Source organism: Pipistrellus kuhlii, unplaced genomic scaffold, assembly GCF_014108245.1.
Source record: "Pipistrellus kuhlii isolate mPipKuh1 unplaced genomic scaffold, mPipKuh1.p scaffold_m20_p_19, whole genome shotgun sequence".
NCBI classification, from domain to species: Eukaryota; Metazoa; Chordata; class Mammalia; order Chiroptera; family Vespertilionidae; genus Pipistrellus; species Pipistrellus kuhlii.
This window is the reverse complement of record NW_023425504.1, coordinates 13,036,332-13,061,196: the sequence shown is the minus strand read 5'-3', so window position 1 is coordinate 13,061,196 and position 24,865 is coordinate 13,036,332. Positions and strand designations below refer to the sequence as shown.

At 43.3% G+C, this 24,865-nt stretch overlaps 1 protein-coding gene across 2 annotated transcripts; it reads left to right on the top strand.

The window, feature by feature from the left end:
• The first annotated feature begins 378 nt into the window (after positions 1–378).
• On the top strand, positions 379–22,779 carry UTP14A (UTP14A small subunit processome component). Of its 2 annotated transcripts, XM_036443480.2 has the most exons (15): positions 379–528; positions 1,426–1,501; positions 2,650–2,720; positions 3,418–3,482; positions 5,904–6,046; positions 6,314–6,469; positions 11,261–11,380; positions 11,479–11,573; positions 13,210–13,333; positions 13,414–13,491; positions 14,156–14,543; positions 17,468–17,862; positions 18,803–18,996; positions 19,099–19,198; positions 22,377–22,779. In XM_036443480.2, exons 1-15 carry the CDS (start codon positions 503–505, stop codon positions 22,638–22,640), a joined length of 2,295 nt encoding a protein of 764 aa, XP_036299373.1. In that variant the 5' UTR covers positions 379–502; the 3' UTR covers positions 22,641–22,779. The 2 variants fall into 2 exon arrangements, with proteins under 2 accessions (XP_036299373.1, XP_036299374.1); XM_036443481.2 differs by lacking the exon at positions 3,418–3,482.
• Positions 22,780–24,865: the final 2,086 nt, after the last annotated feature.

The window sequence follows — 24,865 nt, the reverse complement described above, 5'->3', positions numbered from 1 at the left end:
ATGAAGAGAAGATTTGCTTTGTTCACTGATGAATCACAAGGGCATAGCACGCTGCTGGCCACCACACAAGTGCTCAGAAAGCCTGCAGCTGGCCCGAGGCGGCTAGCAGAACGCTGTCCAACACGGACGGGAGCTGGAGCCTGTCCTTTCGGATCCAGCAGGGACAGCGAATTCTCCACCCGTCCCTGGCCGGGCAGCACCCCGCAGTTTGGGCCGCTCGGAAAACAGGGGCCCGAAGGAGGGACACCCATGCAGGGAACACAAGAGGGGTGGGTGGGTCCATCAAAGCTCCGCCCAGTGGCAGGCTTTATCGTCCAGGCTCCGGTGTCCCCGCAGGCCCCTCCCGTATCAGCGCCGGTTCCTTGCAAGCCCGGGGCGGGCCGGAAATGACGCGACTCGTCACATGTGATTGGAGGAAGTAGAAATTGCTTTGCGGCCGGTACGGAAATTGCCTTCCTTTTAGCTTCCGCTCCTGGTCCATGTGAGGGGCAGACGGCTGAAGATGAGCCGGATTCGGGCTGCTAAGAGGTGAGGGGTGAAGAAGGGACGGGAGACTGAGTTTCACTGGGGGTCGGATTTTGAGACGTGGATGTCGCTTAACAGATTACACTTGTTTCCCTCTCAAAACTTAGCTATTCGTTCCTGTTTCCGCGATCCATCCTTTAAAACCCTTTTAATTTAGCTTAATTCTCTCCCTAGTTGTATTCTAATCCTTGCGGTCCTGATACTGTTGCTCCTTTCCAGCTAAGTTACTAATATGTTGCATTGCTCTCATCACGTGACTCTTTTTTTGCCTCTTCTTCCACGCATTTCATTCCTACTCCCTTGTCTTGTAAACCTTTGCTGATGGGAGCCATCTGCGACGTTTTTTCCTGTGATGTTTCATCCCACCCAATAGGGGAACTAAATATAATCAGTTCAGCACAGTTTGCCTTTCGAAGACTGATGCAGATCCCATAACTCACTTCTGGGTACCAGTATTCCTTAGTTAAACGCCTACTTTGCCGAGAAAGCCCCAGGAAAAATGGATTACTCATCTGCTTTCATCCAGTTCTGTTTCCTCGTTCCTGGGAACAAGTGATCAAGATGTCACTTCTGAGTAAGCTGCACCTATAAAGGTTTCTTCCACAGGGAGGATGTTTAGAAATATTCAGTGGTGAAACTGCCTTGCCTCGGGCCAGCAACAGCATCTTCTGACACCTTCCCTAGGGTCTGATATTTTTACAACCTCCCAAAGGTCAGTGGGAAATGCAGTGCCAATCACTGGAGAGTGTTACATCTTCATGCAGTTCTGTGTGGGTATCACCGACCACTGTTCACCTCTTGCTATTTCAACTGATAATATTTTTCTTTTATTTTTTTAAATTTCTTTATTGATTATGGTATCACATAATTGTAATATTTTTCTTTTATCTCCTTTAACAGCCTTCTGGCTCTAAGGGAACAGGAAGAACTAGAAGATTTGCCAAATGACTACCCCTCGAGCACCAGTGAAGATGAGGTGGGCAACAATTGCTAAATTGTCTTCTCCAGTTCCCTTCTGCCTCAAAGTTAGGCAGCACATTCCTGGAAAGGAAATAGGTGGCGAAATTGTTTATATTTGTTCAGGTCTTGAAAATAAATTACAACCACTTGTTTAGTGTTTCATGTAGAAGATACTATATTAAGTGCTATGAGCCTCTGAAGACTATAAGATACAGTCACTGTCTTCAAGTTAGTATAGTTGAGTATATAAGAACAAAACATACGGTACACATTATAGGATTTTCCTATTTCCCAGATTTGGATTTCTGTAGAGAGTTATTTTAAGTGTATGACTGAAATATACATAATTAAGATGGATCTCCAACAGATGCTATAGGGCCATGGTTGGCAAACTGCGGCTGGTGAGCCACATGCAGCTCTTTGGCCCCTTGAGTGTGGCTCTTCCACAAAATACCACTGCCTGGGTGAGTCTATTTTGAAGAAGTGGTGTTAGAAGAAGTTTAAGTTTCAAAAATTTGGCTCTCAAAAGAAATTTTAGTCGTTGTACAGTTGATATTTGGCTTTGTTGACTAATCAGTTTGCCCACCACTGCTATAGGAATTCCAACTCTTTATTCTCTTGAAAAAGCTACTTAGATTGGTTTTTTAATTTGAGAGTTTCTGAGTCAAATCGCATTATGTTGCATACAGAAACATTATTCCCATAGCACTTTTCTTCCCCAAACAAGTTAAGACAGAAGTATAACATTACTAAGTTTCTATAATGAGGGAGTTTGATTTTTTAAAATATATTTTATTGATATTTTACAGAGAGGAAGAGAGGAGGATAGTTAGAAACATCGATGAGAGAGAATCATCGATCAGCTGCCTCCTGCACACCCCCTACTGGGGATGTGCCCACAACCAAGGTACATGCCCTTGACAGGAATCAAACCTGGGACCTTTCAGTCTGCAGGCCGACGCTCTATCCACTGAGCCAGACCGGTTTCGGCAGGAGTTTGGTTTTTAAAGCAATTATTTCAGATCTGCACACCAGACCTCATCTGATTAACCACTGACCAAAAGATGGAGAGATTTTACATGGACTTCAATTTCCACACTGCCTTTTCCCTCCCCTCATCATTCTGATGTTTTTTTGTTTTGTTTTTTCCTTTTCTGTGTCTAGGGGGATGGTGGTGGTGAACGAAAGCATCAGAAGCTTCTGGAAGCAATCAGTTCCCTTGATGGAAAGAATAGGTAACATTTCCATCATTTGGACAGGTTGTAACCTGATTCCATGATATTTATCTGCAACTAATATTCATTAAGTACCTATGACAATGAAGACACAAGTGCCAACATCATTAAGAGCGCATACTTTGGAGACAGGCTGCATAGGCAAAGTTTGTGTCCTCTCTTCACCTCAGTTTCTTCTCTTCGAAAATAAGATTAATAATGGTACCTACCTTACAGGGTTGTGACATTTAACTGAGTTAATAAATGTAAAGGTCTTAAACTAATGCCCAGCATTTAGTTAACATTATGTAATTGTTAGCTGTTATTGTGTTAGACCTCTGTGCATATGAATTCTTACTGAATAACTAGTACACATATTTTTGAAGCATTAAGTAGACATTACTTATCCCCATTAGAGAAGTTAATTGACTTACCCACAATCACTGCTCATAAATGACATCCAGGATTCAAATCCAGGTGTGTGTTTTTTTTTTTTTAAACTCAAGTCTAATACCTTTCCCACTGTCCCTACCTTGTATTGCCTTGTGTTTTTGAGCGTCTGAGTCTACATTAAGAGATGGTTAGAGTACCAAGTCAGGTGAGGAACAGATTTCTTGGTTGCTTTGTGACAAAACTCTGGAAGAGAAATACGAAGAAGTATTTGTTCCCCAGCAATATGTGTCCATTCTTTCTATCTTTTGTTTTGCCTAAATTTCAGGCGGAAATTGGCTGAGAGATCTGAGGCTAGTCTGAAGGTGTCAGAGTTCACGGTCAGTTCTGAAGGTAAGTTAACAAAGGAAGCTACCTGTGCATGGAGCTTGTGGAGTTCAAAAAGTATAATGTTCACCTAAGAACTGTTTTTGATGTGATTAATGTGTCATATTTAAATATTTAGCTGTAAGTGGGTGAAGAGGGTGGTCAGATGCCCTTGAGTTTCTTCCATTTCTAGAAGAAAGCATAGAAGGCCACAGTCAAGGCCTTCCACTGAACTTGATGAACTACTTCAAGGAGAGAAGGACATGAATGAAGACTGCCTCTCATTAGCTTAATCATGTCCATGGTTTCATTTTATTTCAGTTCTCAAGTGCTTTGAGTTTTGACAGGCAGATAATTTCTCCCACTAGAGCTCCAATAAGTTAAGTTACTTACTTGAGAGCCTTCACCTAATACAATGTTTCTCAACCTTTTTTCTTTTATTTTTTTAAAAATATATTTTATTAATTTTTTACAGAGGGGAAGGGAGAGAGATAGAGAGCTAGAAACGTCGATGAGAGAGAAACATCGACCAGCTGCCTCTTGCATACCCCCCACCGGGGATGTGCCCGCAACCAACGTACATGCCCCTGACGGGAATCGAACCCGGGACCCTTCAGTCCGCAGACCGAAGCTCTACCACAGAGCCAAACCGGTTTCTGCTCAACCTTTTTTCTTTTTGGCTTCCTCGGAGCCTTTTTATATACTTTGTTTCTTTCCTACCTCCCCTGCCCGCCCCCCCACCCCCCAAGCAGGGAAATCCAATACTAAGGAATGTAATTTTGTTAGACAGGGTTGAGCTTCAGAGCAACACAAAACTTTGTAATATCCAAGATTCTTTTCACACTCCCCCCAAGAAACAATTTTTACACCCCGGGTGGGGGAATAACACCCCTGTGAGAATTCATGAACTAGTAAATGGCAGAGTTGGGATTTCAACCTGATACCAAGTCTAGATGCCAAATTTTTGTCACCATAAGAAGCTTAAATGTTTTATATTCTTTTAGTAACACTAAACTTATAACTAACTATAACTTCTCAGAACAACTAACAATGTATTCTCCCAAGCTTGTTCATTCAACAAATACAGTTTCAGAACAGTTTAAATCAGTGCTTTTCAACTAGTGTGCTGCAAGACTTTTATTTTATTTTTTATTGTTTGAAGGATTATAAATAGTAGTACATATGTCTCCTTTTTTTTTTCTTCTTTTTTTTCTTTTCTTTTTCCTCTTGTCCTCCCCGCAGGAGAATTTTAAAAACATGCAATACCCATTTAGTCAGTGACACTGACCTTTCCCCCCTTAGATTGTCAAGTTTAAAAATGACAGTGATAACAGCCAACACAATAGCCATCCAGTGTGAATGAGTCAAAATTATACCTTTTCTTTGTCAGGTCAACTATTTATATAGTTGATGTGTGCCTTGAGATGATAAAGGTTGAAAATCACTGGATTAGATATTGGGCTATATAAAGAATAATACACTGATCTCATGAAGCTTCCATTCTAGTGGGATGTGGAGACAACAGAAAATTAAAACAGGATGATGCAATAAAGAGATGAATGATAAGAAAAGTCAATCATGCAAACAGCGGAAAGCATTCCAGGCCAGGGGGCAGCTGGTCCAAAGGCTGTAAGGAAGAAACAGGCTCAGCATGTTTGAAGAATAGGAAGTGTGGCTGGAACATAGTGGAGGTGGGGGTGACACAACGTTGGAATGACAGACCAAGTTCCCATATAGGGACCAGATCCCACAGGGCTGTGTCCTTTAAATCATGTAGTTGGCCTTCCATATCCTTGGTTTTCACATCATTGCCTTCAACCAACCATGGATTGCAAATATTCGAATTAAGAAATACCAGAAAATTCCAAAAGGCAAAGCTTGAATTTGCCACACTGAACATGGCTGAATCCTTGCGAATAAAGTGATGTGTAGGCGTGTCCTGTTACAGCCTATATGCAAAATATAGGTTACAGCAAATATGACACCCTTTGACATAAGGGACTTGAGCATCCTTAGGTTTTGGTATCCACAAAGTCTTGTAACCAAACTGCCATGGATGCCAAGGGATGACTGTAATTCCAAGTATAATGGGAGCCATTGGAGGATTTTTTAGCAGGATCATGATATGCTGTGATTTGCATTTTCAAAATATCACTTTGGATGCTGTGTGAAGAATGAATTGCAGTGGCTCAAGAGTGACAGCAGAAAGACCAAGAGAAAAGCAAATGACTTTTTAAAATAAAATAATTTTCTTTTACACTCCAACATGTGTGAGAATGAAGGAAAGTGATCGTGCCACTATAGCTAACGACTGAAGGAAGAGAATTATTCCTGCTTCCCTGTGTATTTGCCTGTCTGCCAGCATTTTCTGCCTAGGCATCTGCCTGTGTGATATTGAGACCTGGCCTCACTGAATCAGTCTGACCAGAAAGTTTGGCCTTTCTACAGGATCCGGAGAAAGGCTAGCCCTTTCAGATCTGCTTGAGCCCGTTAAAACTTCATCCTCATTGGCCACTGTGAAAAAGCAACTGAATAGAGTCAAATCAAAGAAGACTGTGGAGCTACCCCTTAACAAAGAAGAGGTTGAGCGGGTGAGTTAAAAAGTATCCAGTAAGAGGGAGAAATTGAACTAATGAGGAAAAACAGGGTTAGAGTGGATGGAGGGGGGAAAGCCTCACCAATGGGAGGGGAAGTTGTGATTGCCTCCCCGAGGAAAAGATTAAAACTAATCCGGGTAAACAAGAGCTTATCTCTGGCATCCTGATCCTTGGGTTAAGAAACATTGCCTCCTAATTTCCCACTAGTCCTTTGAGTTTGTTGCCTAATTTTGTGGCCCTTGTGGATCTTACCTGTTTCAGATCCACAGAGAAGTGGCCTTCAATAAAACCTCACAGACGCTCTCCAAATGGGATCCTATCGTTCAGAAGAACCGACAGGCAGAACAGCTGGTTTTCCCCCTGATGAAGGAGCAGTCAGCCTTTGCTCCCATTGAGCATGTGCTCAACGGCTGGAAGGTAGGTGCTAGGAAACCGCACCTTGGAAAGTGAAATTGCGAAATGTGGAGATTGCAGGGTCTGCCATTGATTTGGTTGGGCACGTTAAACTGAAATCCCAGCTGCGGTCATTATAGTCTATCCATCAGAAAAGGAGAGAAGGGAGAAGGAATATTCATTGTCAGTCATGCAATAGCAAATCACAGTGGCTATATAGTTGCTCTTCGTCAATTTGTAGCATATAGTACACATGGTTATTTCCGTGTTTTTGTGTTAAAACATCCAATTGCCATTAGAGAAGAAACATGATGCATTCTTTTTCATGTCCCAGTTTTTAGAGTAAAGAGCTTTCAAAGCCACATTCTGATCTGGAGGAAATCAGGAACTCAGTAGACCAAACTTTGCTTATAAAGGAATATAACCTTAAAATATAACATTGTGCCCAGCCAGCATGGTTCAGTGGTTGAGTGTGGACCTACGAACCAGGAGGTCACGATTCCATTCCCGGACAGGGCACATGCCCAGGTTGTGGGCTCAATTCCTGGTGTGGGATGAAAAGGAGGCAGCCAATCAATGATTCTCTCTCATCATTGATGTTTCTCTTTCTATCCCTCTTCTTTCCTCTCTGAAAATAATAAAAAAATATATTTAAATTAAAAAAATAAAAGTCTGGATTAGGATGGAAGGAAGACTTCAGAAAAAAATTAAGAGATAATATAATTTGCAGGACTCAAAAATAAAAGTATAGATGATAGCTTTGACTCAGTGGATAGAGTGTTTGCCTGCAGACTGATAGTTCCCAGGTTCAGTTCTGGTCAAGGGCATGTACCTTGGTTGCGGTCACATCCCCAGTAGGGTGTGTGCACAAGGCAGCTGATGGATGTTTCTATCGTTCTCCCTTCCTCTAAGCAAAATATCAATAAATATATATATATATTTGAAATGTATAGGTAATATATAGTGAAAAGTCTGACCTCTGACCTCATATGATCATTTTTACCCCATACTCAACTGGATGTGACCACTTCTATAAGTTTTTTGTTATTGCTAACTTAAGAGGAAAAGATTAAAACTAATCCCGGTAAACAAGAGCTTATCTCTGGCATCCTGATCCTTGGGTTAAGAAACAATATTTTACTGATATATTGATATTTGTCAAAAAGGTAGTAGTGTGCTACTACATACTCTGCACCTGGCTTTTTCAAATGACAGCGTAATCTTGGAGATCGCAGGAAAATGCTGAGTTGAGTATTAAGGGTGAGATGGGGGCGAAGATTGCACTAATAATGGTACCTCTACTCTCCAGGAACTCCCTGTGCAAGACAGAGTGACCCAGAGACTGTCCATTGAATCTGTTGGACCGTTCATGCCGAGATTCATTTTTTGAGAAATGACGCCAGTGTGGCACAGAGAAATAAGGAAATGCTTAAGTTAGGGGGTGCTTTCTAGCTAGCAACTCTCAGTTCTCTTCTTACAATTTAGAATGCAAAGTACCAAGGACTGCTAATATACTAGTATTTCTGAAGATCAAGAATCCAAAAAGTCACCAAGCTAGTGTGGCTCAGATGGTTGAGCATCATCCCATGCACTGAAAGGTCACTGGTTTGATTCCAGGATGTGGGCTTGATACCCAGTCGGGGTGCATGCAAGAGGCAGCTGATGGATTTTCTCTTTCACATCAATATTTTTCTCTCTAAAATTAATCAAAACATAATTTAAAAAAAAGAAGCAGCCCAGCCGGAATGGTTCAGTTAGTTGAGCAGTTCAGTTGGTTGCATGTTGTTCTGTACACAGAAAAGTTGCCAGCTTGATTGCCAGTCAGGGCACATACCTGGGTTGCAGGTTCGATCCCCAGTCGGGGCACATATGGAGGGCAACTAGTCAATGTTTCTCACATTGATGTTTCTCTCCCTCTCTCTCCCTCCCTCCCTCTTAAGTATGTCTTTGGGTGAGGATTTAAGAAAAACAATCCAAGCTTCCTAAAATTCCATTAGACGCTAGCTAAGAAGAATTAAATGGAATAATGCCCGTGAAAGCATTTGTAAACTGCAAAGTACTAGAAATGATTTAAGATAACTCTTCTGAGCCCCTCTCTCCTTCCCTCCACTAGAAGCCTCCACTAGCACTTTGCAGAGTTTTCACCTCAAAACCCTTGTTTCTCAATATGCCCTTAAAAGGGGAGGGGGTATCCCATTGCTAGAAAATGCTGCCTGCCCCTACTGGAGATTGGCGATTCACAATATACATTAACCTTTTAAAGGCTATGGAAAGATAGTAAAGAAACCCCTTTGACTTATTCTACCCCAGAGTGTACAAACTGATGTTATTAAAAACCAAATAAATTAATTTTTAAACTTTTTTAAAAATGAAGTAAATCTTGTTAGCTGATAAGAAAGGACCATATTTGGGAAGAGCTGGTCTCCATTGCTTCTGTGTTCTCGCTCCTTCTTCCCCTACTGCCCTACTGCAACTTCTTTCTTAGTTAGTTAGTTAGTTAGTTAATCCTCACTCGAGGATATTTTTCCATTTATTTTTTTTAAGAGAAAGTGAAAGGGAGGAGGAGAGAAAGAGAGAAACATCAATGAGAGACACATCGATTGGTTGCCTTCCTTGGACTGACACTCTATCCATTGAGCCAAACTGGTTGGGGCCTAAAACTTCTTTCAAAGGCCATTGGTGAGAGACCTCTTAGTCACCACATCCCACGCCCTCTTCAGTCTTCAGCCAATTTGACACTATTGACACATTGTTAAAAAACACCTGCCTTGGCTTCTGTGATATACTCCTGATTTTTATCTATCTGACTTTCTTAGTCCTTTTTATTCTTGCTCTGTAAATTCTGTGACTTTTGACTATCACCTGTATTTGCTACAGATCACTCAACTCTTTCCTTCTGAGCTCCAGTCCCAGATTCCATATGACCAGCAGGCCTCACCCGGGTCGCCCCTATGCATTTTAAATTGCTCACACAGCAAAGTGAACTTGGCATTTTCTTTCCCCAGATTCCCAACCCTGTACCACCACCTTCATTCTGAAACTCCGTCAACAGCATAACTCCATACCTCAGTCACTTTGGTTGAAAATCTCAGACATCTCATTTCTCCTTCCGTGTGAGCTAGTGTGTGAATTCTGTCCTGTAACAGCTCTCAGATCCCTGGTTCCTCTTCTCATTTTCATTTTCAGCTTTCATTTGCAACTTTACATATAGAGGAGGGCAAAAGTAGGAAAATAATAACAATAATTAATGAATAATAATACAAGAATAAACTGTGTTTCATGTACTCATAATTGTAAACCTACTTCTGCTCCACATTGTATATCCTCTTACACAATCACCAAGATTTGCTTTCTGAAACATAAAACCAATTGTCACTCTCCTGCTTAAAATCCTTCAGAAGCACTCCACTTGTAGAACGAGACAAGCACTGAGCTGCACTGGACAACACATTGTCTGTTTACATACTTCTCCTTTTCATTTATCTGTTTTTGCTTATACTCATCTCTCCACTTGGCCCTCTCCTTTATAGAACTGTACTTACACCTCAAACAAAGCCTAATTCAAAAAGTCTCTTCCTTCCTCAAGCCTAACTCACCCCTGATCAGAATTAATTGTTTCTCTGTGATTACTCCTTCAGACTAACATTTAAAACCTATTATGTTGTTAGTGATGGATTTGTCTCTTTCCTCTGAAAGGCTGTGAGCTCTATGAGGACAGGAATGAGCTTAATCAATTGTGTATTCTAGCACCCTTTACAAGTACCTACAATGTAGCTACAGTCAATAAATGTTTGTAAATTGAATTGAATTGGAGGGAGATTACAACATTGTAATATAAATCATTTTGTAGCCCGTGATTGATCACTACTACATATACCAAAAATGGAAGAATGTGTACCTTTACTATTCAATAGAATAGGTTTATGGTTAAATCAATAGCAGTGTGTAATGTATGATGATGTGTGTTTATGCATTTGTCTAGATATTTGTAACTTTGAGACTGACCATAATATATATGAAAACTACATATAAAGTGTGTGTGAGGGTTAAAATTGGCTCGATTGCCCAGGGCTATCTTTGTCCCTTGCCTAAATGGACTGTGTCATGGCCTGATTATTTTAGCCATCCTCGCAGTATCAGTTAAACAGTAAATGAGGTGTTTGGCTGAGAGTGTGAAATAACTTGTTCATAGTCCATTCGTTTCATGCATGTAGACACCACCTAGCATGCAAAGTTTACTGGAAACTGAGGAACTGGAGCCCAAGTTAGAAGATGACTAGAATTAAATTTAAACTGTCAGGAAGCCAGTTATTTGAAGGTCATATTTTTAAAGCCAGTGTCTTTTTGTGCTCATCTGAGACCTAATCTCCCCTTCCTTCTAGAAATATTTTTAAAAGGAGCCTTATATGAAATCTGAGATTCCTATCTATGCCATATGTGTAACAACACGGGCCATTTTGTTTTGCAACTACCAAAACTGATATGTGGTATTGCTCTTCCTCTTTCCGGCCAGCATTTACTTTAAGGGCATCCTGCTTCTATTCTTAAGAGAATGGCATTCTGTTTTAAATATATTAATAATCCAAACACAGAGTGATACTCAGTAATATAGAGACTAGCCTCAGAGACTCCTTGCTGAAGTTGTCTTCAATCAGAATAAAATAAGGCTTTATCTGCACATCTGGGCAGCAAAACTGGAACTCCTTCCAGTTAGTGATTCCAATTATAGCGTCAAAGTAGATGGTCATAGGACCGGAAAGAGGGAGACAGTGGGAGCATGGCTTAAGACTCAGGATGTTTTGTTATATCTTTAAGGCAAGAACACCCCTGGAGCAGGAGATTTTTAACCTCCTTTCTAAAAACAAGCAGCCAGTAACAGACCCTTTACTGACTCCTGTGGAAAAGGCCTCTCTCAAAGCCATGAGCCTGGAAGAGGTAAGTGTGATAGACCTTTTATACACCCAGGCGGGGCCTGTTTCTACCAGCAATTTGCTCACAAGCCCAGGAGTCACTGTAAATCTCCTTCATTGTAGGCGAAGATGCGCCGAGCAGAGCTTCAGAGGGCCCGGGCCCTGCAGTCTTACTATGAGGCCAGGGCTCGAAGAGAGAAGAAAATCAAAAGCAAAAAGTAAGGAGCTGTGCCTAAAACCCATATAATTTTTTAATATATTTTATTGATTTTTTACAAAGAGGAAGAGAGAGGGATAGAGAGTTAGAAACATTGATGAGATAGAACCATTGACCAGCTGCCTCTTGCACACCCCCCACTGGGGATGTGCCCACAACCAAGGTACATGCCCTTGACTGGAATTGAACCTGGGACTTTTCAATCTGCAGGCCGATGCTCTATCCACTGAGCCAAACCCGTTTCGGCATGAAACCCATATAATTTTATTAACCAATGTCATCCCAATAAATTCAACAAAAAAAGTTAAAAAAAAAAAAAAAGAGAGAGAGCTGAAACCAGTTTGGCTCAGTGGTAGAGCGTCGGTCTGCAGACTGAAAGGTCCCAGGTTTGATTCCGGTCAAGGGCATGTACCTTGGTTGCGGGCACATCCCAGGTAGGGGGTGTGCAAGAGGCAGCTGGTCGATGTTTCTCTCTCATCGACGTTTCTAGCTCTCTATCTCTCTCCCTTCCTCTCTGTAAAAAATCAATAAAATATATTTTTTTTTTAAAAAGTTAAAAGAGAGAGAAAGAGAGAGAACCCAGCCAATATGTCTCAGTGGTTGAGTGTTGACCTATGAACAGGAGGTCATGGTTCAGTTCCTGGTCAGGGCTTGATCCTTAGTGTGGGGCATGCAGGAGGCAGCCAATTAATGATTCTCTTCTCATCACTGATATTTCTTTCTTTCCTTTCCCTTCCTCTTTGAAATCCACAAAAAATATATATTTTAAAAAATAAAAATTGGTACAATTACCATTTAAAATAATAATTTAAAAAAGGATCCGAAGACCCATGCTAACTAGCCTTGAGTTTCATGAAAGAAAGCGAAGTGGAAAGAACCTTTGACGTGGCAGTTGAGATCATATAGAAGAGGTCACAAATAGGAGCAACCTTTCTTTTCCCTAAGACCAACCTCATATAATTGTTGCCTGCATCATTGCTGCCCTCTCCGCTGGCTTTTGCTTTCTGTCTTGGTTGTTTTTTGTTGTTGTTTTGTTTTTAATGTATTTTATTAAGTTTTTACAGAGAGGAAGAGAGAGGGATAGAAAGCTAGAAACATCAATGAGAGAGAATCATCGATCAACTGCCTCTTGCACACCCCCTACTGGGGATGTGCCGGCAACCAAGGCACATGACCTTGACCGGAATCGAACCCAGGACCTTTCAGTCCGGAGGCTGATGCTCTGTCCACTGAGCCAAACCGGTATCGGCTCTGTTTTGGTTGTTACTAAAAAAGATGCCTGCACAATTACTTTCTCTCCTTTCCAGGGCGTGACAGACTGATATCTGTAGAATGAACTGAATTCTACAGCTGTTTAGGCCAGCAGGGCTTCCTTCCTATCATTTTGCCTCTCTAGAACATGTCTTATTCTTCCCTGCACTATAGGTTTGCTCTGCAGAGGTCTGCCCTGTGGGCTGCAGGGACTGAGAGGTCTGCCGGCGCTCTAGGTCCCAAAGTGGCTCCCTCCAGTCACCTAGCTCTGTGATGTCCATTCTGGCCTCTGCACAGGGAGACCTCTTGGTAATAGGGACACTTTTGTGTGTGGCATCAGCGTTTCCCCTGATCTCTTCCCTTGTACCCCTCTCTTTACCCTGTAGGTATCACAGAGTTCTGAAGAAAGGAAAGGCCAAGAAAGCCCTAAAAGAGTTTGAGACGCTGCGGAAGACCGATCCTGCTGCTGCACTGGAAGAACTGGAAAAACTCGAAAAGGCCAGAATGATGGTGAGGCTGCCTCTTGCCCTACCCCTGAACCACCTTTCCCCAGAAAGCAATACAGATCTCACCCTCTCCTTTCTTTCCAGGAGCGAATGAGTCTTAAGCACCAGAACAGTGGAAAATGGGCGAAGTCAAAGGCAATTATGGCCAAATATGACCTGGAGGTAAGAGACCCCATCAGGATGAGGGAATGGGTGGAACTGGAGGAAAGAAACAGAGTTGGGTAAGAGCCATGAGAAGGGATGGAAAACCAGGAATCTAAAAAGGTATCAGAAAAAATAATAATAATAAAATAAAAGGGCATCAGAAAAATCTCTAAGGCAAAGAGGAAAGTGACCAGGAACAAGGTGGAAAAGGAGAGATGAAAGGGGAAAGAACATTAAAGGCAAGCCCAGTTAAAGAGGAGAGGAACTTTTTAAAAAATATATATTTTGTTAATTTTTTGCAGAGAGGAAGGGGGAGGGATAGAGAATTAGAAACGTTGATGAGAAACATAGATCACCGGCATGGAACCTGGGACTCTTCAGTCCACAGGCCGATGCTTTATCCACTGAGCCAAACCTGTTAGGGCAAGAGGAACTTCATATATATATATATATATATATATATGCGCCATATTTCACATATTGGTTCCTTGAGGACAAAGAATTTGACTTCTATTTTATTCCAGAGCTGGTAACACAGTGGTATATGTACAGTTTAAACAGTAGGCACCAGTAAGACATACTTAAGTCAGATTGAGAGGAGGCAGCTTTAAGAAATAGACCAGGAAAGGTGTTAGTGTGATCACTAGTGACAAGGCACACGTGCTGTGACTTCTTCTTCCAGGCTCGCCAGGCTATGCAGGACCAGTTGGCCAGGAACAAAGAACTGACACAGAAAGTCCAGATGGCCTCCGAGAGTGAGGAAGAGGAGGGAGGTGAGGAAGAAGGTGATCTTGTCCCTGATGCGGTGAATGAGGCACACATGACTGCCGATGGACTGAACCCCTGGATGGTCGGGAATCACTCTAGTGATGCAAAAGAGGCTGAAATCCAGAAGGACCCTGAACAGCTTCCAGAGCCCATGGCCAACGAGGCTTCTGAAAGTGAGGAAGAAGAAATACCAGTGGCAGAGGAAGAAATTTTGTTGAAAGAATTTGAGGAGAGGCGATCGCTTAGGAAAAAGTCGGGGCTCAACCAGGATGCCAAGCCGGTGGGCAGACAAGAAACAAAAGGTGAGTTGTGGACCGGAAGGGAGAGCTTAGTACAAATGCTATGGACCAACTGCGAGAAAGACTGTGCCCACCCACACACACTGCGGGATGATGAGGCTCTAGGGACTTTCTCGAATATGCTGTGGGTCCTGAAGAGAAAACAGATCATCACTACCATTTTTCTTCAGAGGCATTTAATAAGTGGTCATCTGCATGGCTGTATAATGTATGTTCCAACATGCTTTCTGCTCTTGAGGGCTTGCAGTCTTCAGAAAGGCAGGACTATAGCATCCTTGAAGTCAGGACAGGAGTCACCATTGCTGGTAACCACAAGCCAGAGAGAAGTGCACATGGGGGGATGGCAAATCTGAAAATCACGTTACACCCACAGACACAGCTGATTTTGTTGTTAATCCTCACCCAAGGATGTTTTTTTCCATTGATCATTTTTTAGAGGAAGTAGAAGGGAGTGGGAGAGACAGAGAGAGAAACGTTGAAGGAGAAAGGCACATAGATCGGTTGCCTCCTCACATGCTGGAGTACGAGCTTGCAACTGAGGTACATGCCCTTGACCGGAATCAAACCCACAACCCTTCAGTCCGTGGGCAGACACTCTCCACCGAGCCAAACTGGCTAGGGTATGAGGCATTATGAAGCATCTTCAAATTATGGCCGTAGAGTTCTGTTTGTGAGATAGGAGTGGCATTTTTAGCACTTAAATGCTGTCTGATACATGATACGGGGTAAGACTCCAGACAGGAATTAATGACTTCACAAGGTATGTGGTAAATTGGAATTTTTACCCCAGTGCTCAGACTTCATTTGCATATTATATTTTCTACCAGTTATCTTGAAGAGATTTTACATTAACAGTGTTAGGTTAGCACCCTTAGACAACTCAGAGAGCTCCCATTCTGGGGACAAAGCGGGTCACTAAATCCTGCTTGAGAAACTACCTACATTAAGAATCACCTGGCTCTCTGGACAGAATCACTGGTCTGATTGTATTTTCTATAGGAATAATACATTTGGGTGACAGCAGGAATCTGTTAGGATTTTTTTTTAATATATTTTTATTGATTTCAAAAATATTTTTATTGATTTTTTTTCAGAGAGGAAGAGAGAGAGCTAGAAACGTCGATGAGAGAGAAACATCGACCAGCTGCCTCTTGCACACCCCCTACCAGGGATGTGCCCGCAACCAACGTACTTGCCCCTAACTGGAATCGAACCTGGGACCTTTCAGTCCGCAGACCGATGCTCTGCCACTGAGCCAAACTGGTTTTGGCTTTATTGATTTCAGATAGGAAGGGAGAGATAGAGAAACATAAATGATAAGAGAGAATCATTGACTGGTTGCCTCCCCCATGCCCTGCACTGGGGATCCAGCCCGCAACCCAGGCATGTGCCTTGATCGGGAATCGAACCATGACCTCCTGGTTCATAGGTTGACGCTCAACCACTAAGGCAAGCTAGCTGGGCAGGAATCTTTTTCCATAGCCAAAAATGATAAGAACTGTCACTTAAAGTGTATGATAGGGCCTTTACTTGGGATTATCAGCTAGAGAGTTCTGGGGTTAATAGTTACAATCCGTCATTTCTGAGGAGGATTTTGGAGAGCAGTGCTGTAGGCCAAGGTCATGGGGCAGTGTCTCTACAACGACAGGGAAGCAGCCACATCCTCCTGAGCCCCCTCAGAAACTGGCCATCTAGCTGAATGTGTAGAGCAATTGCTTGTGGTATGGAAGGTGGATTTGGATTTCCTTGGATGATAAAAATAGGATGTTTCCAACCCTTTGGAGAAATAGTGGGAAGTCGTGGATCCCAAACAAAATGAACAAGAAAACTTGGTCCTTGAAGAATAAACATAGATGTATCCAAAGTCCAGATCTCAAGTAGCTTCTTCCAATGGCATCAAGCCAGAGCTAGAGAGCAGGTTGAACTTGGGAATGGAGGCACCTTGAGTCCGTTCAGAGGACAGTTAAGAAGTGTGTCACTGCCATGGTTTCCTGGGGCCTCTCAGAGAACAGTGGTATTTACTCATGTTGCTGGTGACTGAGAAGTGCAAGCTACTTGACTCAGCCACAACAGGTCATGAAATACTGTTTTTAGATAAAACAATGCTGGATAAGGTTTTTACAAATAGGACATTACAATGTAAATTGTAAATAGTAAATCACACTTTTTATGAATTACAAATATTAAATTACAATGAAGTTGCATTCAGAGGCCACCTGTTCATTAAAAAGGCCTTTCTTTAAAAGTATGTTTTATTGCCAAAACCGGTTTGGCTCAGTGGATAGAGCATCGGCCTGTGGACTGAAAGATCCCAGGTTCGATTCCAGTCAAGAGCATGTACCATGGTTGCAGGCACATTCCCAGTGGGGGGTGTGCAGGAGGCAGCTGATTGGTGTTTCTAACTCTCTATCCCTCTCCCTTCCTCTCTATAAAAAATTAATATATATATTATTGATTTTTTTTTTTTTTTACAGAGAAGAAGGGAGAGGGATAGAGAGTTAGAAACATAGATGAGAGGGAAACACAGGCCGACGCTCTATCCACTGAGCCAAACCGGTTAGGGCTAAAAAGGCCTTTTTAAAATTTGGGACTTGGGCCTTGGCCAGTGTGGCTCAGTTGGTTGAGCATCATCACATGAACTGAAAAGTCTCTGCTTCAGTTCCAGGTTAGGGCACATGCCCAGGTTGCTGGCTTGATCCCAGGAAGGGAGATACAGGAGGCAGCGGATCAATGTTTTTCTCTCACATATTTATTTCTCTCTACTACTTGATAGGTAATTATTAGTGACCTCTCCTCTTCATTGGGATGCCTCAGTGCCCAATCCCCAATGGGTGCTCTACAAAAGCTCACTGAGACTGTTCAGTAAGTGCTCATTGACTAGGCAACATCCAGCCTCCTTTTCTGACAGCTTTCATTTCTTCCTCCAGATTCTAGCACCCAGGAGGTGCTATCCGAACTGAGGGCACTGTCTCAGAAACTCAACAAGGACAACCGTCAGCGCAGGAAGCAAGACGTGGGTTCAGTGAGGACTGTTTTGTCCGTCCCGAGAGAGGGACCTGCTGCGGAAGAAGAGGAACCCCAGTTGCTGCAGAGGCCGGAGAGAGCACAGACTCTGGAGGAGCTAGAGGAACTGAGCAAAGAAGGATGCTTTCAAAATGAGGAGTTTCCCAGGCCTGCGTCAGAAGGGCAGCAGCTCGAGAGCAATAATCAGCCTAGTGCTCCCAAGAAGAAAATGAAGGAACAGATGATTGACCTACAGAACATCCTAACCACAAAATCTCCTTCCGTGAAGTCTTTGGCTGTCCCCACGATAGAGGAGTTGGTGAGCAGAGCCAGGGTCCAGGGTGTCTTGGGCCATTATGGGGGATCAGAGCTAGTGAAGAAAGTGCCCTTCTTGGCACAAGGAATAGAATCAGTGAAGTTTGTTGTGCTGGGATCACATGACGGTAGTTGAGAGGCCCAGAATAGTATGGGGTCACGCTGGCTCCAGTGACAATTCAATAGATGCAAATCTGTGAGTGCCACTGAGACTCCAATATCCTAAATCCTGAACCACCAAACCCTTTCTGGAGTTACTCTAAAACTGCCCTCAGAGGAAAGAGGGAGGCACTCAAAGCTCTGATGAGGTCCCAGGCAGGACATTCGAAGGTGAGTCAAGGAATTCTTGCCAAAGTTTTGTGTTACTCAGTGGGATCTCGAACGGTCCAGGACTCCCTGAGTAAGTAATAGAAATTGCTCAAGTCAGGAGCCCTGACCTTTTGAGGGCTCTAAGCTGAAGGATGCCTGCATACTGGCTAGGCCACTTGGAGCTCCTCCTCCTAACAGTCCATTCATTCCTCCACGCTGCAGCTTCCTTACTGAAAGTTTAAAATTGTGTCATATGATAATGAGCTGGGGATATTGACCCTAGAGAGAAGAATATTGGAGCATGATCGGCTACCAATCTATTGCAAGACCATCGTTGTTCAGCACTTTCCCCCTAGAGGGCGCTAAAATGTCACCACCCAAAATTCAAGCACTCTTGCCCAAACCACGACTCTAATGCAAGCAGTAACTACAGAACCTCTTAACCACAGTATCTCCCTCCCTCAAGTCTTTGGAAGTCCCCATGACAATAGAGGAGTTAAACAGAGCCAGGATCTCAGACCATCATGGAGGGTCAAAGGTGATCCAAGAAAGTGCCAAAAAGGAGATTTTGTGGTTAGGAGGATCCTACTTGGTCCCAAACTCCTTTCTCTGTTCTCACTCTTGTTTCTTCCCAGGAAGATGAACAGGAGAGAGAGCAAAAGCAAATGATAAAGGAAGCTTTTGCTGGTGATGATGTCATCAGAGATTTCTTGAAAGAGAAGAGAGAAGCTGTAGAGGCGAGTAAGCCAAAAGACGTGGACCTGACTCTGCCCGGCTGGGGCGAGTGGGGCGGTGTGGGCCTGAAGCCCAGTGCCAAGAAGAGACGCCGGTAAGAACAGGGAAGAAAGTCTTTCAAAAAGGGCACCAGATTCGCCCAGCTCACCATCAGTGCCCTCCCTGCCCTTTGACCATCCTGCTGTTTCCTTTCCAGGTTTCTCATTAAAGCACCTGAAGGTCCTCCAAGAAAAGACAAGAATTTGCCAAATGTGATTATCAATGAGAAGCGAAACATCCACGCAGCAGCTCACCAGGTGAGAGATGGAGAGCTCTTTAGCTGCCTCCTCTTTGCTGCCCAGCTCTCTAGCTTGGGAAGGTTATTCTAGTGCTCTGTGGTCTAGTCAACAAAGCCAAATATCAACAGGACAACAATTGAAATTCCTTTTGAGAGCCCAATTTTTTAAACTTAAACTTCTTCTAACACCACTTCTTCAAAGTAGACTCGACCAGGCCGTGGAAGAACCACACTCAAGGGGCCAAAGAGCCACATGTGGCTCGAGAGCCACAGTTTGCCGACCACGGGTCTAGAGGGATGTGTGATCTTGACCACGGAATCAAATCTATTTTTGTTTTTACTGACTGGCTCTGAGATGAATAATTCCAGATCGACTCTGCTGTTTTAATTACTGACCAGGAAGAAAGGTTGAGACTTACAGGGATAATCTCGGCAGCGATGGTGAGACTTTCAGATCTAGTGTTTTCAGCTAGTAGCCCAGCTAACACTGGTTCAAATGGGTCTCACCAAAGGAAGAATTACTGTTCTTCGGGCTGGTATTTATGTCAAGGTAATGTCCAAGACTATAAAATTTGAGCTATATCTTAAGGAAAATGAAGACGAACAGGTACTTGTTCAGTATAGTGCAAGAATTTTAAATTGTTTCATATTATCATATGAGCTAGGGTTTTTACCCCAGAGAGAAGCAAATTTGAGCAGTATATTGAAGGCTGTCGTGTGGAGTGGAGTCCTATAAAGTAGAGGTTAGAGGAAAAGGCAGTGTTCAATTCAAGGAAAAACTTTCTGCTAGTCCAGAGAGGATGTGTCGCTCTGGGCTATGAACGTGTGTAGAGAGGACTCAGGAATGAAATTAGACTCAACGGCTTTTATGTTTCCTTCAATTCTGAAAGTCTGTGACCCTAAGATCTGCCCCTAGCCAGTATAAAATGACTTGTATGTTTCTTTCTGAAAAAAAGGGGTGAGGGACTGTTTAATAGGTACAAAAAGAGGTGAGGAAATAACATTTCAATAACACTTTATTGATTTCATTTTGTAAACCAGTCACTGCAGAAATTGAATTGTAAACACTGTATTCCCAGTTGAGGGTACATAACCGGAAAACACAGTGAACAGGCATGTATAGGATAAGAGCGAGCGAAAGGGGGTGCGTCACCAGGCCAGGATTATAGGTGAAGGGCAGAGTGAGGAACTCAATAAAGATCACTCTTCCCTTCCAGAGGTCTTAGCCATTTGTTTTTTTAATGCAGTCACAGCAAATTGACAAATAGTTTTCCAGAATCTCCCTTGTTTTTGTTTTTGTTTGTTTGTTTGTTTACTGGTTTCAGAGGAAGGAAGAGGGAGAGATAGAAACATCAATGATGTTAGAGAATCATTAATCAGCTGCCTGCTGCAAGCACCCCACTGGGGATCCAGCCTGCAACCCAGGTATGTGCCCTTGACCGGAAATGAACCTGGGACCCTTCAGTCCACAGGCTGATGCTCTATCCACTGAGTCAAACCAGCTAGGGCTTTCTCATATTTTTAATAAGCCACGGACTGCAAGTCCCACCATGCAATAGAATAAAATGTGCGTTAAACTAAAGGGGAGATCTTTCAAAATGGAATACTCTATCCAGGTGTGTTTTTTCCTCTTGCCCTGGGTAACATGTACAGATCTAGCTATCAACCCCAATTGAATTTTACCTTAACCTAAAGAGAATCTGTCCTTCACTACCATGAGGACCCTCTGGCAGTACTCAGCTTTTAAATGTTCCACTGAATATCTCCAAAGACTACTGATTGTTACCTCCCCCCCCCCCTTTTTTTTTTTTTTTTTTTTTTTTTTTTGCTTATACCTTTTTCCTCCTCTTTGGCAATTGGGGAAGTGTTTAAAGATTATTTAAATGTCTGAAGATAGTGCTGTGGTGCCTGGAGGAGAGTGCTGGGCAAGGCTAGAAGCCTGGGTTCTGCTCTCCTTTGAGGCTCCTCTTTTCTTGGGTAAATCACTTCCTGTCTCGAAGCCAAACTGGGTTTGAGGCAGATGACCTTTGTCATTACCTTGGGCTTTCTAGCTTGGACAGTTTGTGATGCCAATGGAGGATGAAGTTAACTAAGTGTAGTAGCCTAGTAGAGTTTAGGGTTCAGGAGTGAACCTGTGGGTTCCTTAAAACATCAATCCTGGCCCTCGCCGATGTGCTCAGTGTTAGAGTGTCAGGCCTAGCACCAAAGGGTTGCAGGTTCAATTCCCAGTCAAGGGCATATACCTGGGTTTCGGGGCTTGTGGGGGAGGCAACCAATCAACGTGTCTGTCTCACATCAATGCTTCTCTCCCCTTCCTCCCTCCCTCCCTCTCTCTCTCTCTCTCTCTCTCTCTCTCTCTCTCTCTCTCCCTCTCCCTCTCCCTCTCCCTCTCCCTCTCCCTCTCCCTCCCTCCCTCCCTCCCTCCCTCCCTCCCTCCCTTCTTTCCTCCCTTCCACTCTCTAAAAATTAATGGGAAAAATATCCTCAGGTGAGGACTAACAAAACAGACAAAAAACAAAACATCAGTCCTGTTTATCAATGACAGGAAAGGATGGAGAGGTTAAGAGGGTCATAAAATCTACAGGGATACACAAATGCCCGGGTGTTTCTTAAAGTTGCAAGGCACAAGAACAGGAAGGTTGTGCAGAAGACCCACTTGAGGACAGTAGCCATGGAGGTACTATAGTGTTCCTACAGCTGTGTGTGTGTTTTTTTTTGGGGGGGTGGGCAGTGTTAGGGTGGATTTTCAATCCCTTAGATTGTTGGATAAGCTTTGGGGGGGTGTCCTAAATCCAAATTAGGCCCCTCTACTCCCTAGTGTAAAATGACCATATGTCCCGCTTTGGGCGGGACAGTCCCGATTTTTAACAATTTGTCCCGCATCGTTTTAAAACAGTTCTGATTTTTCTTTCCAAAAATCGGGACTTTTTTTTTTTTAATGCCATGGGACAAATCGTTGAAAATCGGGACTGTCCCGCCAAAAGCAGGACGTATGGTCACCTTACCCTAGTGTCCTCAAGCAGATTAGGACTCCTTAAGGCTAGATGGAGGCATTGGGATGCTTTGACCTCTGAGTAGCTTCAGCCACTGCCTCCATGTAGAACTGTGGCCCATGTGCCAACACTACCTGACCGATTGCCATTATACACCTGCACCCCAGGCCTGCTCATGCCTAGTCACTCTGCCTTCTTTTCCAGGTGCGGGTGCTTCCATATCCGTTTACCCACCATCAACAATTTGAGAGGACCATCCAGACCCCTATCGGATCTACATGGAACACCCAGAGAGCCTTCCAAAAGCTGACTACCCCCAAGGTTGTCACCAAGCCAGGACATATCATTAAGCCTATAAAAGCAGAGGATGTGGGTTACCGGTCTTCCTCAAGGTCGGACCTCTCTGTCATACAGAGGAATCCAAAACAGCTCTCCATACGGCACAAAAAACAGCTGAAGAAAGACTAAAGATTGAGTTGCTGGAGGAGTGACATCTTAGTGCCCAGAACCAGGACCCTACCCAGTTCTGGGTTTTACTACAAGCTACAGAATCAGTTTCATAATTTGTTAGCACACATTTTAGGAATAAATGCCTTTTTATCTATTTCACTGGAGTATATTCTGTGTCATCTTCCAGTTGAATAATTTTCAAGTCAGACAAAACGCCTTTGGATATTCCCCATTGCACTTCTCCGGGTATACTTGTCAGGGGAACTTCATTTTCCCACCAAGGATTATATAGTTAGTGCTAAGTTGGAGTGAAGTAAACCTAAACTATGATCTTAAATGTATCACATCGGGCATGATCTGTAAATAACCAATTTTTTTACACTCATAAATAGTGGCTAATTATTGTATATTAACCTCTGAACCTATAAACAATATGTACCATCCAAGCTATTGGATTTGGGGCTGGTCATGGATGCTGCTGAAGCTGGGTTCAGCTTTAAGTCTAACCACTGTCATTTTCTTGGCCAGTGAGCCTCCCAGCTTGCACAGGTCTTAGAGAAGGTAGCACTTTTCTCATTCTTTTTTTTTTTTTTTAATATATTTTTTATTGATTTTTTACAGAGAGGAAGGGAGAGGGATAGAGCTAGAAACGTCGATGAGAGAGAAACATCGACCAGCTGCCTCTTGCACACCCCCTACCGGGGATGTGCCCACAACCAAGGTACATGCCCTTGACCAGAATCGAACCTGGGACCTTTCAGTCCACAGACCGACGCTCTACCACTGAGCCAAACCGGTTTCGGCACTTTTCTCATTCTTAATGTAATGAGGTTTTACCCATATTTTGCAGATGAAGCACGAGAGTTTTCTGAAGCTCTATTCCCTTCCTAACTCAGGGCCAGCTCCTTCAAATTGATTTGATTCAAGCATTAGTCTGCTCTATGACAGTTCACCTGGGCTTCTCAACTCTGAGGAACCTGCCTTCTTTGGGTGACAAGAAATAGATTTATCGACAGGGTCCCTGCAGCCAAGATTCCCAACAAGGAATTGGAGAACCCCTCTCCCCCCGATTTCCAAGGAGGTAGCATTATTGTACTTCACCTGCCTTGAAGGTTGGTGCCTCCAGCCTTTTTAATTTTTTTTATTTTTTTAAAAACATATTTTATTGATTTTGTACAGGGAGGAAGGGAGAGAGATAGTTAGAAACATCGATGAGAGAGTCATCGATCAGCTGCCTCTTGCACACCCCCCACTGGGGATATGCCCACAACCAAGGTTCATGCCCTTGACCGGAATTGAACCCGGGACCTTTCAGTCCCCAAGCCGATGCTCTATCCATTGAGCCAAACCGGTCTCGGCGCCTCCAGCCTTTTTAGACCAAGGCGGGGGAAGGGGGGTATTTTTGTGTATTCCAGACCCCTCTGAGAATTTAATTAAATGATGAACCCTCCCCAGAAAAATGTACATATATACCATCTTGCATACAGTTTGAGGAGCTTTACAGGCATTCAGAATCCCTGGGCCAAAAGCCCTCTGCCATTGAGTTTTCTTTTGCAATTTCTCCCATCAACAAGCTCCTCTTTTTCCAAGCATACCACTGTCCAAACAGTTTCCAAAATGTTTACATCTCCAATGTAACTAGTCCTGATGCCTTTATTTTATAGACAAGGTTTCAGGGTGGAGATCTCCAGTGTTACACGTTGAATTAGTGGCTGAGTAGGCACTAGGACCTCAGACTAACTTTGAAGCCCAAAAGCCACGCCATAAATGTCTATGGAATTCCCGTGGTAGCTGTGGGCTCCTATTACTATTGCTTATCCTCTCAAAAACCAGCCCGGAGCTGGGAATTAAAAATAAGCACGTTCGTGTTTAGAGCCCAAGGGGCATTTTAAAGTTACCCACTGGGTTGATGTTATCAGCGATCTTCTTGCTGGATAGATACCTAAGTCAGTGGCCAGTGGGGGAAGGGGAGATGGGTAACTCCTGCCTCCGTTTAAAACACCGTAAACTTCTCTTTAGAGTACAAAGCTGCCACCTCCGTCCCACCCACCCCCCCAAATTGAAGCGTCCAATCAAGTGCCCCCAGTAAACGGCCAATCCCCGTGTGCTTTCCCGGGACCCTCAGCTCCCCGTACTCCCCGAAGCCAGAAGTGATGCAAGTGACCCCATCCTTCAAAGGGGAAGGCAGGCACCAGAACATTTATAAAGGACGCCCACTTCCAGCCTTCTAAAGCCCCCAAACG

Excerpts from the sequence above, each read along its gene's own strand:
- UTP14A (XM_036443480.2), top strand. The coding sequence starts at position 503 with ATGAGCCGGATTCGGGCTGCTAAGAG. Across the intron at positions 529-1,425 it reads CGGATTCGGGCTGCTAAGAG|CCTTCTGGCTCTAAGGGAAC; the intron begins GTGAGGGGTGAA and ends CTCCTTTAACAG. Across the intron at positions 3,483-5,903 it reads GTTCACGGTCAGTTCTGAAG|GATCCGGAGAAAGGCTAGCC; the intron begins GTAAGTTAACAA and ends GCCTTTCTACAG.